The sequence below is a fragment of the Venturia canescens genome, chromosome 5 (genome assembly GCF_019457755.1).
Source record: "Venturia canescens isolate UGA chromosome 5, ASM1945775v1, whole genome shotgun sequence".
NCBI lineage: Eukaryota > Metazoa > Arthropoda > Insecta > Hymenoptera > Ichneumonidae > Venturia > Venturia canescens.
This window is the reverse complement of record NC_057425.1, coordinates 468,099-481,600: the sequence shown is the minus strand read 5'-3', so window position 1 is coordinate 481,600 and position 13,502 is coordinate 468,099. Positions and strand designations below refer to the sequence as shown.

The 13,502-nt window shown below is 42.1% G+C and overlaps 1 protein-coding gene across 3 annotated transcripts in view; it reads right to left on the bottom strand.

The window, feature by feature from the left end:
* LOC122410571 (rap1 GTPase-activating protein 1-like) overlaps nt 1-13,502 on the bottom strand; it is an 85,009-nt gene that overhangs the window by 40,837 nt on the left and 30,670 nt on the right. For all 3 annotated transcript variants that reach the window (XM_043418793.1, XM_043418795.1, XM_043418794.1), the window contains 2 exons: nt 1,445-1,547; nt 1,041-1,133 (listed from right to left, as the gene is read on the bottom strand). In XM_043418793.1, coding sequence (XP_043274728.1) covers nt 1,041-1,133; nt 1,445-1,547 — 196 coding nt within the window. The remainder of the gene's footprint in view (nt 1-1,040; nt 1,134-1,444; nt 1,548-13,502) is intronic.

Sequence of the window (13,502 nt, the reverse complement as noted above, 5' to 3'; positions counted from 1 at the left end):
CTTTTTTGGTACTTATGATCGTATTTGAAAATTATCGAATGATCGACCGAATCACAAATGAAAAAGATACAAAAGACCGTATGACGAATGCAAACATTCTTCATACCAATCTAAATCCAAAATAGCAATAATTCCGGAGCGTTTTTTAAATTCAGTTGAATAGGAAAAAATGAAAAAATTATTTACTCCATTTTGGTGTTGATTTATTTAATGTTTTCGTTCATCATTCCCCGTTGCAGTCGCGTGAAGGAAGAAAATCGAGTTGTTTGGACAAAGCATTAACATTTACGAGAGTAATTTGAAAAGATTATCAGCGATGCCCTCGTCTTCGCAATTGTGCTCAATTCGAGAGCTCGTTAATTTACGAGTCGGTTTATGAAGAAAACGAGGTGAAGAAGGGAAAAAGTGACGAAGAAAATTGTACAAGTTTTTTTCTGTCGTTGGCGGAGAGCTCGAGCAGTGCGTTCTCGTAAATTTTTATTGGGTCATTGTTACCAGCACCTCGGTACAATCAACTCGGATAAAACTCTCTTTGAGGGAAGGCGTTTGTGCGCGGGGGTGGACCAGTCATAAACTCCAGGGAAATTAGATAAGATTAAACGAGGCGAGAAAGCGCTATACGATGCGATGTTCAAAGATTATTGTATACGGGCGCCGCTATTTCATACGAATGAAAATATATGTGTACACGAGCACGAATGCATTTTTTAATATGGGTACGCTTCGGGATTTTCTACGACCTCGCATTTTCATCTCTCTCGCTCAATTTATTTTTTTTAATCGTAAATTCACCAGTGCGTCAATCTCGAGCTCTCAGCTCCCAGTATTTCTCCCTCGTTTATCCCGCGCGCCCGCGCACGTTGATTATAAAAATAAAAATAGAATTTCAAATTGTCTGGACGAAATGAGATTTTTTGTAACAATTTTTTACATGGTGAATTTTACCCCTTCTTGAAAGTGATTCATTAATTTTTAGCTCTTTGCCAATTCGTTATTTATTCGCGCGATTATATTTTATTGTATACCCGAATGACACTCACCTGAGAGAAGTACGGTGGTAAAACGCATCGTTGATCATCGAGTCTTGAGCTTTGAACCCTCTCGAGTAGCTCGAAAAGATCCTGCGTCGTGCTCTGGTTGTGAAAAAAAATGATTGGAATCAATTTAATGAAGATTATAAGTAAACAAAAGTTCTGTACATGCACCAACTAAATGATCGTGCGTAAATGATTGATAAATTTAATCACAAAATTCAATGTGAAAATAAACAAATGAAAAGTCAAAACGAACAACGTTGTTTTTGAAAAATACTTTGAGTTTGTGAATAAAAAGTGCAGGCGTTGAAAATGTGGACAAATGTATATATAGCGAAGAATAAAATTGCACCGGAGATCAATGAAGCATCGATTTTATTAGTTTTTATAATAAAAGTGTGACCGCTGACCTTGTCGTGATTGGCTCGGGAGTCATTTTGGCGATCGTCCTGATGAATAGCCCTCCGGGAGTCGGTTTGATCGCAGTAGACCGATTGGTCGAGCTGCTGCCTCCTTAAACACGTAAAAAGGACGCGAAAGATCTGGTTAGAAGAATCACGAGTATAAGAGATGTTGTAACAATTTTTATGGGTTGCAGAGGGGGAGGGGGTTGAAAAGATGCATCATGAGAGATGAAATGGGACAGAGGGCTCCGACAGATGTTGTAGCGTCTCTTTTAAAGTCTTATGTACTGTTGTGGCGCAAGTAAAAGCAAACGCCTTAAATATCGATGCTCCTTCGGACTTGATCTTTCTTCTTTTCGTCTCGCATCTCTCCTGCTGCTCTTCAAATCTTCCTCTCGCTCTCGCTCGCTCCCCCACGAAGAGAAACTCGACGATAGCTACAAATGCATCTGGCGGCAGCTGCATTTTTTCATGCTCGCATATATGCTCCCTCGAAAAATTCATCAACCCTCGGTAAAACACGAGTAAACTCCTGAGCACTCGAAATTTTCTAATGTCTCGTCAAAATCCACTAATCCATCAAGGGGGTATCCAAAAAATGAGATCGCAAGTATAAATCGTTTCGTCATAGTTTTCAAAATGTTCGTTTTTCCTGCGCACGTTTCTCGAGACTCACGATCGGCGTCTATGGTTAGTATAGCAGACTGCGATTCGGAAAACACCGCACGGGTGATTAACCGCGCGGGAACTTGGCACGTGCGACCGAGTAAACAATTCCTTCAATTTTTCCACACCTCCTGCTCGAGAGACGACAATTACGATTACTTCGAATCGTTTGCACGTGGGGGAATAATGAAAAAAAAAAAAGCAAAATCATTCCCTCGAACTAGTTTGACACTTGGAAACGATGCGAACAAAACCGAAACGAGGCTCCAAATTTGTGTTACGTCCGAAAGTCAAATATTTGTGGTATCATGCTGTCCTGTCCAGTTGAAAGAGAAATATTTGCCACGAGTCAGCCACGATGATCAATAATGTATTAATCATCGAAAAGCGTACAATAAGCAAAACGGAAGTGAGTAGAATACGCTTCGTGGGGCGGCGTCCTTCGCGCCGAATAGAAAATTCCTGTCAATCGAGAAATAAATATTGAAATGTGAATGCGAATTAAATAGCATTTCCCCTATCTCTCGATAGTTTTCTTTCGCTTATGCATCTCCAAAATTACTTTGTGCGCGTTCACAAAATTTCCATAAAAACTTGCTCTCTCCAGGCATTCCGGGCGAAAAACAGTAGCGAGTAAACTATACTAGCTGTGACGTTAATCGAATATTCGGGAACGCGCTATCGAACGCGCAGTTCGGTGAAGCTGAACTCTCGCCTGACATGTCACATCAACGACTATAATAATGTAAATTACACTAACAGTGATAAAAATGATAATTTTATACGTATGATTATGAAAATTATTATTAAGATGGGGATCGTGACGATCATTATAATTTTTCGTTAACCTCGCCGCCCGCGTTCCTCCCGCGAACGCGGTTAGTTTTTCCCGAAAGCATCGTGTGTGCAACGGGAAATTTAATAACGGGCAATTAAGGGGGCGTGGAGGGCGCTCGTTTAAAACGGGCGAGCGAGAAACTTGGAGAGCTCATCGCGCGGTGAAAAGTATAAATGACCAAGTTTCTCTCGCGTGGGTGAAAGCTTTTTCATGCTCTCGTTCGCTCGCCGCAATATTCTTTTTCTCTTTTGTACAAAACGTACTACGTTATCTCATCCCCTTTAATTTTAACAATTGCGCGCAACTCGTACGTTCTCACATGATGACGATACGTATAGTTATAAGATAAACGATAGAAAAAGCGGAGGCGGCACGCGGAGGGAGGGCTCTTGAGCGGTTTTCGATCCGGGACTGTAAATGTCATCGTGCCCGCAATCGTATAATAACCCGGCCCACGAGGAATGACGTACCGCAATAATCACCCTCAAAATGACGACGGGCGCGTATACACGATGCGGACAGACCACATGACGTTTCAGATCCCATGCACTGTTATGCGGATCATATTACTTCCACGTACGCGCGCACACACACACGAATGCATTTAATCTATAAATATATAGATAGAATTGCGTGAGAACTATTGTATATACAGACATGTGTGTAATAATGCGCGCTGCGCTATTACATGGCGTTCCACGCGTGCCAGACCGGCGCGAGCTCATGATGTATGTACGTACACACACGCGCGCGCGTACATTTACAGATGGACATTCAACATATACTATAGCGTATACAAATGGTGAGCATTCACGCAAGCGTATTTGATGATGGGTGTGTCCAATTTAACGAGTTAATTTAATCAATTCTCGTGACGCATATTATGTGACCGCACATTTCAATGTACAGCAGTATAGGCTATTTGTAGATAGTCAACGTAAACGTATGTACATTGGCTCGCTGCGTGTACGTGTTGTCGGAAATATATGCTCGTTTAACGTACCTACGAGCCTATAAATTTTGTAAACCGGACGCGTCATCGAAGCACGCGTGATGCTTTTGCCAACCGCAAACATAAAACAATTATACTCGCGCGGTGTGTTTTTCCCCCTTGTGCTTTACATCCTCAATTTCCTCAATTTTCCTGCTCTACAGTTCCGAAAAGCCTCCGATCGATGATGAATGTACGTGTTGCTGGTTGCTGGCCAATCATTATTGTCCGATGGACGAGAAACATTCCTTTTGGAACATAATCTTTTTTCACACTCGAAAATTGAGAATTGTTTTACCATGGGATAAAATGTTTATTTTGACGTTAAAAGTTGGAATTTATTGTTCAGCGTTTTCGTTCTTTTCCCGTGGGAATTCCTCATCCGCTTATACAGCGATTGTTTGACGTATTTTTTTGTCGCTGCCTTTTTAAAATCCAATTTGTTCAACGTTTTTTCGTGGGGTTTCTTTTTTTACGAGATTTGTACCGGATTTTTTTTTTTGTTTCCGGCTCAAAGTTCGACGGATCGACGATGGACCGATCGGAAGTCGAGGAAATTTTGATGGACAGATGTCCCGGCACATGTGAATATTTTCGTCTCTTCTTTTTCTCGCTTTTCTGTCCTCGCGCTCTTCTCGTGGCGTACGTCACGCATGAATATGTTAATATCTGTGCGAGTTCTGAATCGCACACCGGCGGATGATGGATCACGCTTCGTTTTTTCCCCTTTTTTATCGAATCATTCTTCTTGTGCGTGTTTTTTTTCCAACTCGTCCGCCACGCCCGAATTCGCATCGTTGAAATGCAATATGCGCATTGACGGAGCACAGAACGCGAAGCGAGCGAAGTAAATATAGTAACGATCGATTGATCGAAATTCTCAATAATATATGTCCCCCCCCCCCCCCTCCCCTCGTTTTCGCAGGCTCGATTACCCGATCGTTCAATCGATTTACGAGCATGACAAGCGTGTCCTTCTTTCTTATACCCCTCGCTTCGATAATCATCAAATGCACGCACCCCAATACGTACATTTTTTCCTCTCTCCCGATAGTCTCTTTCCATTTTTACTCTATCGCTCATTCCATAGACATTCCGAGAGATGGAGATCCTCGAGTATATTTCGTACATTTAGTATTCGATCAATGATTTTTCATCGGTACTGCTTTTTATGCCCATGAAAATAACTTTTTTTCCTAAGTAATTTTTTCAGTTCGAAAAAATGACTTGAAACTAAAGAAAAAATAAATGCAAACGAAAATGAAATATTTTATTGACGCAAACATGCATAACGAAAGTATACGCATGGAGAGCGGAAAAGAGGGAGAAATTTAATAGGCGTTGTATATATGCAACTATGGGAACAACTTCATTTGGTCCCATTGAGAAAATGTGGCCGAAACGATAAATCACTGGTATCGCGAGGGGACCACCCCTGGTCCATTCTGCCTTGCAGCCCGATGTCGCAGGTGAGATACGCGAAAGTTCTTCTTCGAACATCCACCAAATTTACGTACAATTGTTGGTAACATTTTTATCGCAGTATTTGACATCGTATCCGTGGCGATATAAAAATAATGTTTCCTCGAAACGAACTCGAATGCATCGAGTTTCTTGTTATCAAACTTGAAGATTTTTTATAACGCGCCTATTCCCCGAGCCCATGGGGATTCTGTTCTGCTCTTGATTTGTGCCTGAGAAAATGGGAATTTAACTTTTTTTTCAATCGTCGATTCGTTACGCCAGGTTTTTTCTTGCTCTATTAGAACAAGACTGCACATCCCATGAATTTTCTCGACAATAATGACGTAAAAAGCAGACGCATTATCGTTATCTGGGTGAGGAGACTCGCTCGATCTCGTAAGTCGGAATATATCGCGAACGACGACTGCGGCGCATGGCTCCTCCGAGAAGTATCATTAACGAGTTCATTGTTGTCCGCTTATCGGTTCACATATTTAACGAATAATAGGACCGTTCGAGCGAGGGTACGCGTGTTCGATACACACCGAAGAGACATTCGATAGAGCACGAGCTCTCGCGCGAATCGGGCTTGTTATTGCGATAATGCATTATCGTGACGAGTGACGAAGGGACGAGGAAAACACGCGAGCCGCGCGTAACGAGAGTTCCTGCGTTTGAGACACCCTGCTCTCGTCTTCCGTATATAGAAATTATCTTCGTCAATTTCCTAGACTTACGGATCATGATTCAGCAATGATCGATCATTTCAAGGAAGGAAACTACGATATCCAGTGCGAATACACGCGAGTTATATTCATTTTCTACGAGTATTATTCCAACTCGCATCGCAGATGTAAGTTGGCTCGATTCGAACGGCATCATTGTCTTTGATTAATTGGCCATTTGATTATTCAATATTCTGATTGATAATGGACTAAAGTCTATTGAAATCAATATATTGAAAAATAGATCGGGATTTAGCGGATTCATAGGAGTGCAAACGCACTGCGCGGTCGTTGGCCGTGTTAAAACAAATCGAAAGGGACGAACCAACTGGGTCGAAACGGAGAAGGGGAATGTGTGAATCAATTAAAAAATAAAATGAAAAAAGAAGAAACAAGGCGGTGTGCGTACGCGAGTAAATGCGCGGAGGAGAAGAAAGAAAGTGGAAATGTAATAATAAACAGAGAGGCTCTCGTAATTTTGGGGGATCGTCGTTCGCGAGGGGTTCATCACGAAGAGAGAGAGAGAGAGGGAGAGACGAAAGAACCGGCATGCATATGTTGAAGCATAGTGTGACCATCGGCGTATTCTACATTTAAGTAGAGACATATATTTTGTCTCGATTGCGCGAGGGTCACGATACAGTTATACGCGCAGTTGTCTCGAGTTAAGCTACGCATTTTCGAGTGCGTCGAGCATTTGATTCATCGTATGCAACACACGCGTGTGTAACAGCAGGCTGAAAGAGCTAGGTTGATTCAACCCTTGTCTGCCTTCTTCGCGGCGTAATCATATAAGGGCGGGTTCTATCAAATCGAGAAACTGACGAAAAGACAATTAGGCACTTGAAAACGTTGAATTATCCGTTCCAACGAATATCAGATATCCAGGAACCGCGGAAATTTCAACAACTCGAGACTCATCAGAAAGATGGGACGACTCTGTATATAATTTACACGAGTGCGCGACTTTTCGAGAGGCATTGAAAAATTAAATTCCGCTGAAAATCATTGTGCGAAAAATTAAAAAGCCCATATGCCAACTATCCCCACACATATCTATTTATATATATATATTCTGAGTTTTCGAGTACGATGCAACGGGCCTAAACATCCAAGGGTGAATAATTTGCATATAGCCATATTTCTCTGCTCATTTACCATTATTATGAAGGGCTGTTTCCCCCCCCCCCCCCCCCCCCCCATCGCTCGCTCTCTCTCTCTCTCTCTCCCCTTTGGTTCGCCTGCGCGTTACCAAATGGTATTGTGTCTTGGACATGTTGAATAATGGCTAGGATCGCTTGTATCGGGTGTATATACAAGCGGCATGCATTTACTAGCCAGGGTTGACATTTGCATCGCAACAAAGAGAGCATTCACGCCTCGCTCTGTTGTAGCCTCTCGATTTTCGAGTGCGTCTAGAAACTTCATAAAGCAAGAGATATTGCTGTATGTGCTGGATGAGTACGCTCCTTGCCTGCTGACGTATATCGCTGTATGAAATTTTTTCATCTTTGGTATATTCATATATATGTATAGGGAGTTTGATGGGGGAGTGATCGAGGGTTAACTGCCGAGAGAGCAAGAGAAAGAGAAAAGAAAGATCACAAAAATATTTGAGTAGAAGAGACAGGCTCTCGAGAATGTCTAATGGTTCTACTGGACAAACAAACGTGTCCAGACTCTCGGCCATGGTTACGGGGGCTGCTACGTACTCTTCGATTATTTCTCGATGGGGGTTCATTTTGTAAGGGGTTCGATTTATTTTTCTTTTCTCTCATTCTCTCACTCGCACGACATACGCATAAATGGACGAGTATGTGAACGAGCAGGCGAAAATGCGGAGCTTTTCACGTTGCATTTCAGGAGTTGGCCACTTGTGATATTTTAATGTGCAACGAGAATAATAGGGGAACGAAGAGAAAGAGAAAAATATCTCCCTCTGTTAAATAAATATTCATAGCTATGCGAAGGATCTTTTGGTCCAGGCTCCAATATTTTTTGTTCCCGAAAAGAGGATAACAATAAGCTAGTTGAATAATTTCTACAGAGTCTCGAAGGCACGTATGCGAGTTGGAAAAACCGTCCGGGGGGTGATCGAACCGTGTTTTTTTCCTTCGTCAGGCTATTAATGTGTTTTATGTGGAAATGACGGTAATAATACGATGTGGTATAATTTATCGTATACTCGTACGTCACGTTTTTTTCATGGAAAATTTTTCTTGATATATTTCTTTCCAATAACTTAACATTCTACTACAGATTTGTTTCTAAACGAATACGTTTCACGTACACAAAGAAAAATCTTATGAAACTTTAAAGAATATCCGATCGATGAAAACTTGAAAATAATCGAATTCTCATTATTCCACTAATCTCGATATACTTTTTCCTCAATCTCGAATATGAAATAACAACACCATGTGACGGGATACGATTTGACCCGGGGGGGTTTGATGGAACCCGAGAGAAGCAGTCATTTTACCCTCTGTTGTGCCCACACACGTGTCCACTTTTTTATCTCTCGATTACATCGACTATGCAAATGTATTTATTTGGCGCGCGTAACGCCAAACTTGGACACGGCGATACATATGACAATAATACTCGGTCCGTTGCAATGTCCGAATTAACAGGGGGTGGCGTTCTTATCGGGATATCATGACCGTAGATCTTCAATCTCCGACACGAAACACGCGCCGACAACGGTCGACGGGGGTCCCCGCAACCCCACGCGATATTTTCTTTCCATATACGGCGCGGGAGAACAACACTTTTGAGCCTTAAAAACGTAACGATAAACGCCCGCATATGGTTCGCCCCATTCACGACACGCCGCTCGCTTTTCTCCAATTGATTCTTTTGGTTATTATTTCACATTTACGGGTGTGAATCTTCGTTCTAAAATTGTGATGCACGCAACGATAATGCGATCGCGTTGTTGCATACGTACTCGCGAGCTGAGAATTCTCGGACCGAAAAGGAGAGAGCGGCGGGAGATCGACCTTTTGAATGGCTCAATCAATGGATGGAATTACGTATAAGGGAATGTGGCGGTAATAAAACAAGCGAGCTATATAGCTCACCACCGCCCTCCCCATTTGCGCAGGGGATGAATTAATACGCACGAATACAAACGGCGTGAAACCTCTCGCGGTCGATTGCGTTAATGCACATTAGATATAAATCCTCATTTGGCAGTACTAACTCGTCGTTCATTGTGCAAATGCTGGTAAATGCGGATAGGTTGGTTCGAATAAACGTTCATATGCTCGTGCGCCCGCTTTCGATCGGAAGGGAGGCATCAAATAAGACATTAATATCGCGTGTTACTCGCGATTATTGTTTCAGGAATCGGACCTTTTTTGTGATGCGCATGAACGAACACAATGACGCAGTGGCGTCGTTATCATAATTTTAGTTATTTCATCGTTCAAGTATTAGACACGCGATGCGAGAATCGAATTTATAAATACTTGGTATAACGATAAATGCGCGCGGTTCGATTGTGCTCTTATTAATTCTTATATCGCGATAGTATCGCGCGGGCGAGCTGCAGTGTGGTAGAAGCGTCAAATCGATGGGGAGTTTAATTTAACGAAGTGCGAGGGTGAGAAACTGGAAAGAGCACACACGGCTCAATTTATTCACTTTTGGGGGATCGAAAGCTTTGCATGGAGCAGCGTGTTTCGGAGTAGAAGAGCTGCGAAGGGAAAAGAGAAAGAAGGAGGATGCATTACGAGTTGCGGGAAACGCCTGATCCCTGAGCTATTTGTTCGTAAATGCGCCTAGGGTGCCCAACGAGAATATATCTCTATATGCCGATATATACTTGTATACATATATATCTGTATAGGATGAAATTGAGCCACGACAGATTTCTCAGCCCGGGACTAATCGAGACCCATAAATTATACTTTCCCTGGCTATAATTTTCAATCCGTATCTTATTTCTCTTTTCGGACAAGGTTATAGAATTGTAAGTACAGAGATTTAGATGCGTTCACGCATTTACGTTGTTATAATACATGTGTAATCGTCGTTCGGATGACGAAACACCGCAAACGCATTTGATCGGAATCGTAATTCGTGGTTATCCGATTAAACCGATCGCGTATGCGAGCAGAGAATGCGGCCACCGCGAGTACCCAATGGCGCGCGCATGGGCACGGAGTTTTTCAATATTCCAAACCTATATATACGCAGACGGTGCGTGAAAATTAAATTTGGAATTCTTCGTTGTCGTTGAAATTGTTCAAATTTCAATTTTCACGAACCTTCGATGGAAATTATTGAGGACCAAGGATGCGGAACGTGAAAAATGGTTGAAAGAGATATATATAAGACTTGAAAAAATGTGGAATATATCAGTGTTTGATCAGTGGAAGAAAGGGTTGAAAAGTGAGAAATTCACAGGGCTTGCTTCCCGGTGAAAACGTCGCGGATGTATGCTTAAATCCGAAGGAAGAAAAAACCGATAATAAATCTCGCAGACTCGTTCTCGTCCTTTTCCGCGTCCTCGTCCCTTTCGGACGTCCAGCTTTTTCAGGTTAACGAATGACCTCCGGGAATTACTCGGAGCTGGACGAGAGAGGATAAAGGAGGAGACTTTACGGGGCTTTGCTTCGAGGAAATAGCGTCTCGACCTAATTAGTCGAGAGCGCGTGTGCAACCGGAACTTTTCTCCAACAGCTGCTTTACACCGAGTTATCCTCGAGGATATTTATTTTAACATACTTGTCAACAGCCTTTTTATTCCTACTTCAACTCGCTGAGCATTTCAACTAATTTTTCGTACTTATCATCGCGTGTATTATACACTTTGTATCAAGGGAGAAGATTAAAAAAATATTATTCTTCCGTTGTAATAACGTACGAAAAATGTTTAATTGACTCCAATTGAATCTTGGATGGGCTATTAAGGAGCAAAGTATTTTAAAACGCGCAGTCAATGAATACGTCAAAATTTTATAATCATCCATAAATAAATCTTCGTATGAATGAGAATTCTCGGGTTAAAATCTTTCCGGAGAGATGAGAGTGCAAGAAAGTATGTAAGGGAAAAAAAAATAGTTTCAACGAGTCTTCGAGTGGTGTAATAGAATATTCTTTGTGGGCTCGTCGTCGAGTCTGCTCTTTTCATTTTCGCTGCACAAATACATCCACGTAATAAGGGCGATATATCTTTTTGCTACGATCGAGCACGAATTGAGAGTGAGACGGAGATAAGATCGCATTGGCCTTTTAATTGCTCGTTTCCTGTTGCGAGAATAAAAATAAAAATGTGTGCCGAAGGAGACGAAGGCGAGAAGTGGGAAAGAATGAAAAAGAAGTTGAGCGAGTGCAATCTTTGAGTGCGCGAGCGACATAAAAAAACGAAACAAATGAAGAGCAACACATTTCGCTGTTGATCGTATTCTTTCCCATCTGGCATTCTCTCATTCTCATTGTGGCCCACGCGCAGCGAGGAGACGAGACAAGATAAAGAGAGAAAGAGACAACGATGAATCTTTGACCTGACTTCATTGCGCGAGTTCCTCCTCAGCCTGTCAGCTGTGACGTCATCGCCCCTGGAGAACCCAACGAGCGCAGTAGTTCGAATATTCTCTCTCTCTCTCTTTCTCTTTCGCTTTTTATCGTTTTTTCTATATCCCTCCCGATCTCGTGCTCAGGGGGACACGATATTTCTCATTAATTCGTCTAGTTAACACTACCGAGAATTCTTCATTCATAAAAGAGCCTCGCTGTCCAGTGTCTCGTGTCCATTCATTTCCGAGAGAATTTAATTCATTCCACACTCGGCACATGTCGCAATAGCAGGAGACAAAGTTGCTTTCATGATGTTTACGCTGAAAATCAAGTTCAAATAAATCAAAAATAGTACGTGTTTTCGAATTCGTGTCATGCGTTTAACCAAAAAATAATTTTAAAAAACGTTCATCGACGATTGGTTTCTGAGTTGCTTAATCATTTTCTTTGGCTCCATATCCCCCCTCCGATCTACTGCGATGGATCCGTACAATTAGACGCGCGCGCTGTAAGCTGCCTACGCGCAAACAACCGTATTTGGCGGTAGAAAAAAAAACGTACACTTGAGTGCACCGATCGATTAGTAAATGATTCGTGTTCACGAGCGTGCAACTAAATACGAAAGCACGAAGGAAAGTGCAGTGTGATTGGTGCGAAAATAGCCGCTGATCGTGCGTCGACACCCCGTGTACAGGCATATAGATTGGATGATGCTGAAGTTTCCAACGTTGGAGCCCAACGAAATGATCTAAAAAATTGTTCAATAATTCCAGCAATTATCTAATTTATTTCCTGCCGAATTTATACTTCGTAGTTTTTCAATCTATATAGAATTATGATTCGTGAAATAATAAACTGATGGATGTATCATTTTGTTTTCATTCATTTCGTTGGACCCCAACGTTGGAAACTTCAGCGTCGTTAGATTGGGTTGCTGCAAGAGGAGACAGATTTTGGGGCGCGTGCCCACAAAACCGCAGCACGCTCGGGTTGCTTCCGTATTTTTCTACCGAGCCACAAAATTACTCAACCAAACAAAGGGGAGTTGGAAAAAAAAATGACGATGAAAATGGAAGAAAAATACCAGGAATGAGTTGAAGCGAAAAGTATCGTTCGATCGAGCGACGTTCGCGACCACCGCGCGAGATCGAAAAATCCCCATAATCCTCGTTCGATTCTACGGATCATGCAGAGATTTGAGCATGGAAAAATGAAGCGAAATAGGTGGATTAAGGGTCAAAAAAACGTGGGGAAAATAGTGAAAAGTTCGGAACGAAAACGAATCGTGCGCGATGAATCCTGCATTTGATCCAGCACCCTTGTGAGAGAAAAAAATTCGAGGAAAACCGTGAATATAAGAGAAAAAATGCAACGCGATTGCTATCATTGTTACAAATTTGAACGATAATTGAAGAATCGTCGATGTTTCGGAAAAAATAACTCGCTAACGATCTCATTTATCGAGTATGCTATGCGAATAGATGTGCGTATATACACGCACATACGTGTGCACAAGATGGAGCGTAAAATTACGAGTATAAAGTCGTTTATTGTTGGGAGATCAACCGAGCGAAAATTCGTACACGCTTAACGCTTGTATATAGATATAATGTAAACATTGCCTGGAACAAACGGACACGCGCATGTGTATAGCTTTTGGCGGATTTAATACTCTGGTAAGCCGAGCGTAATCCTCGGGTATTCCGGTGTCCCGAGCATTATGTATAGCGGTCACCCGCCGTGGAATATCCTACGGGAAGCCAACACAGTCGTGCTCGAAGAAAGATAGGGAGGGGAAAGAGAGTGAGAATGCCGGACATCTTTCACTCTGTATCAACCCAAATGATGCCGTGG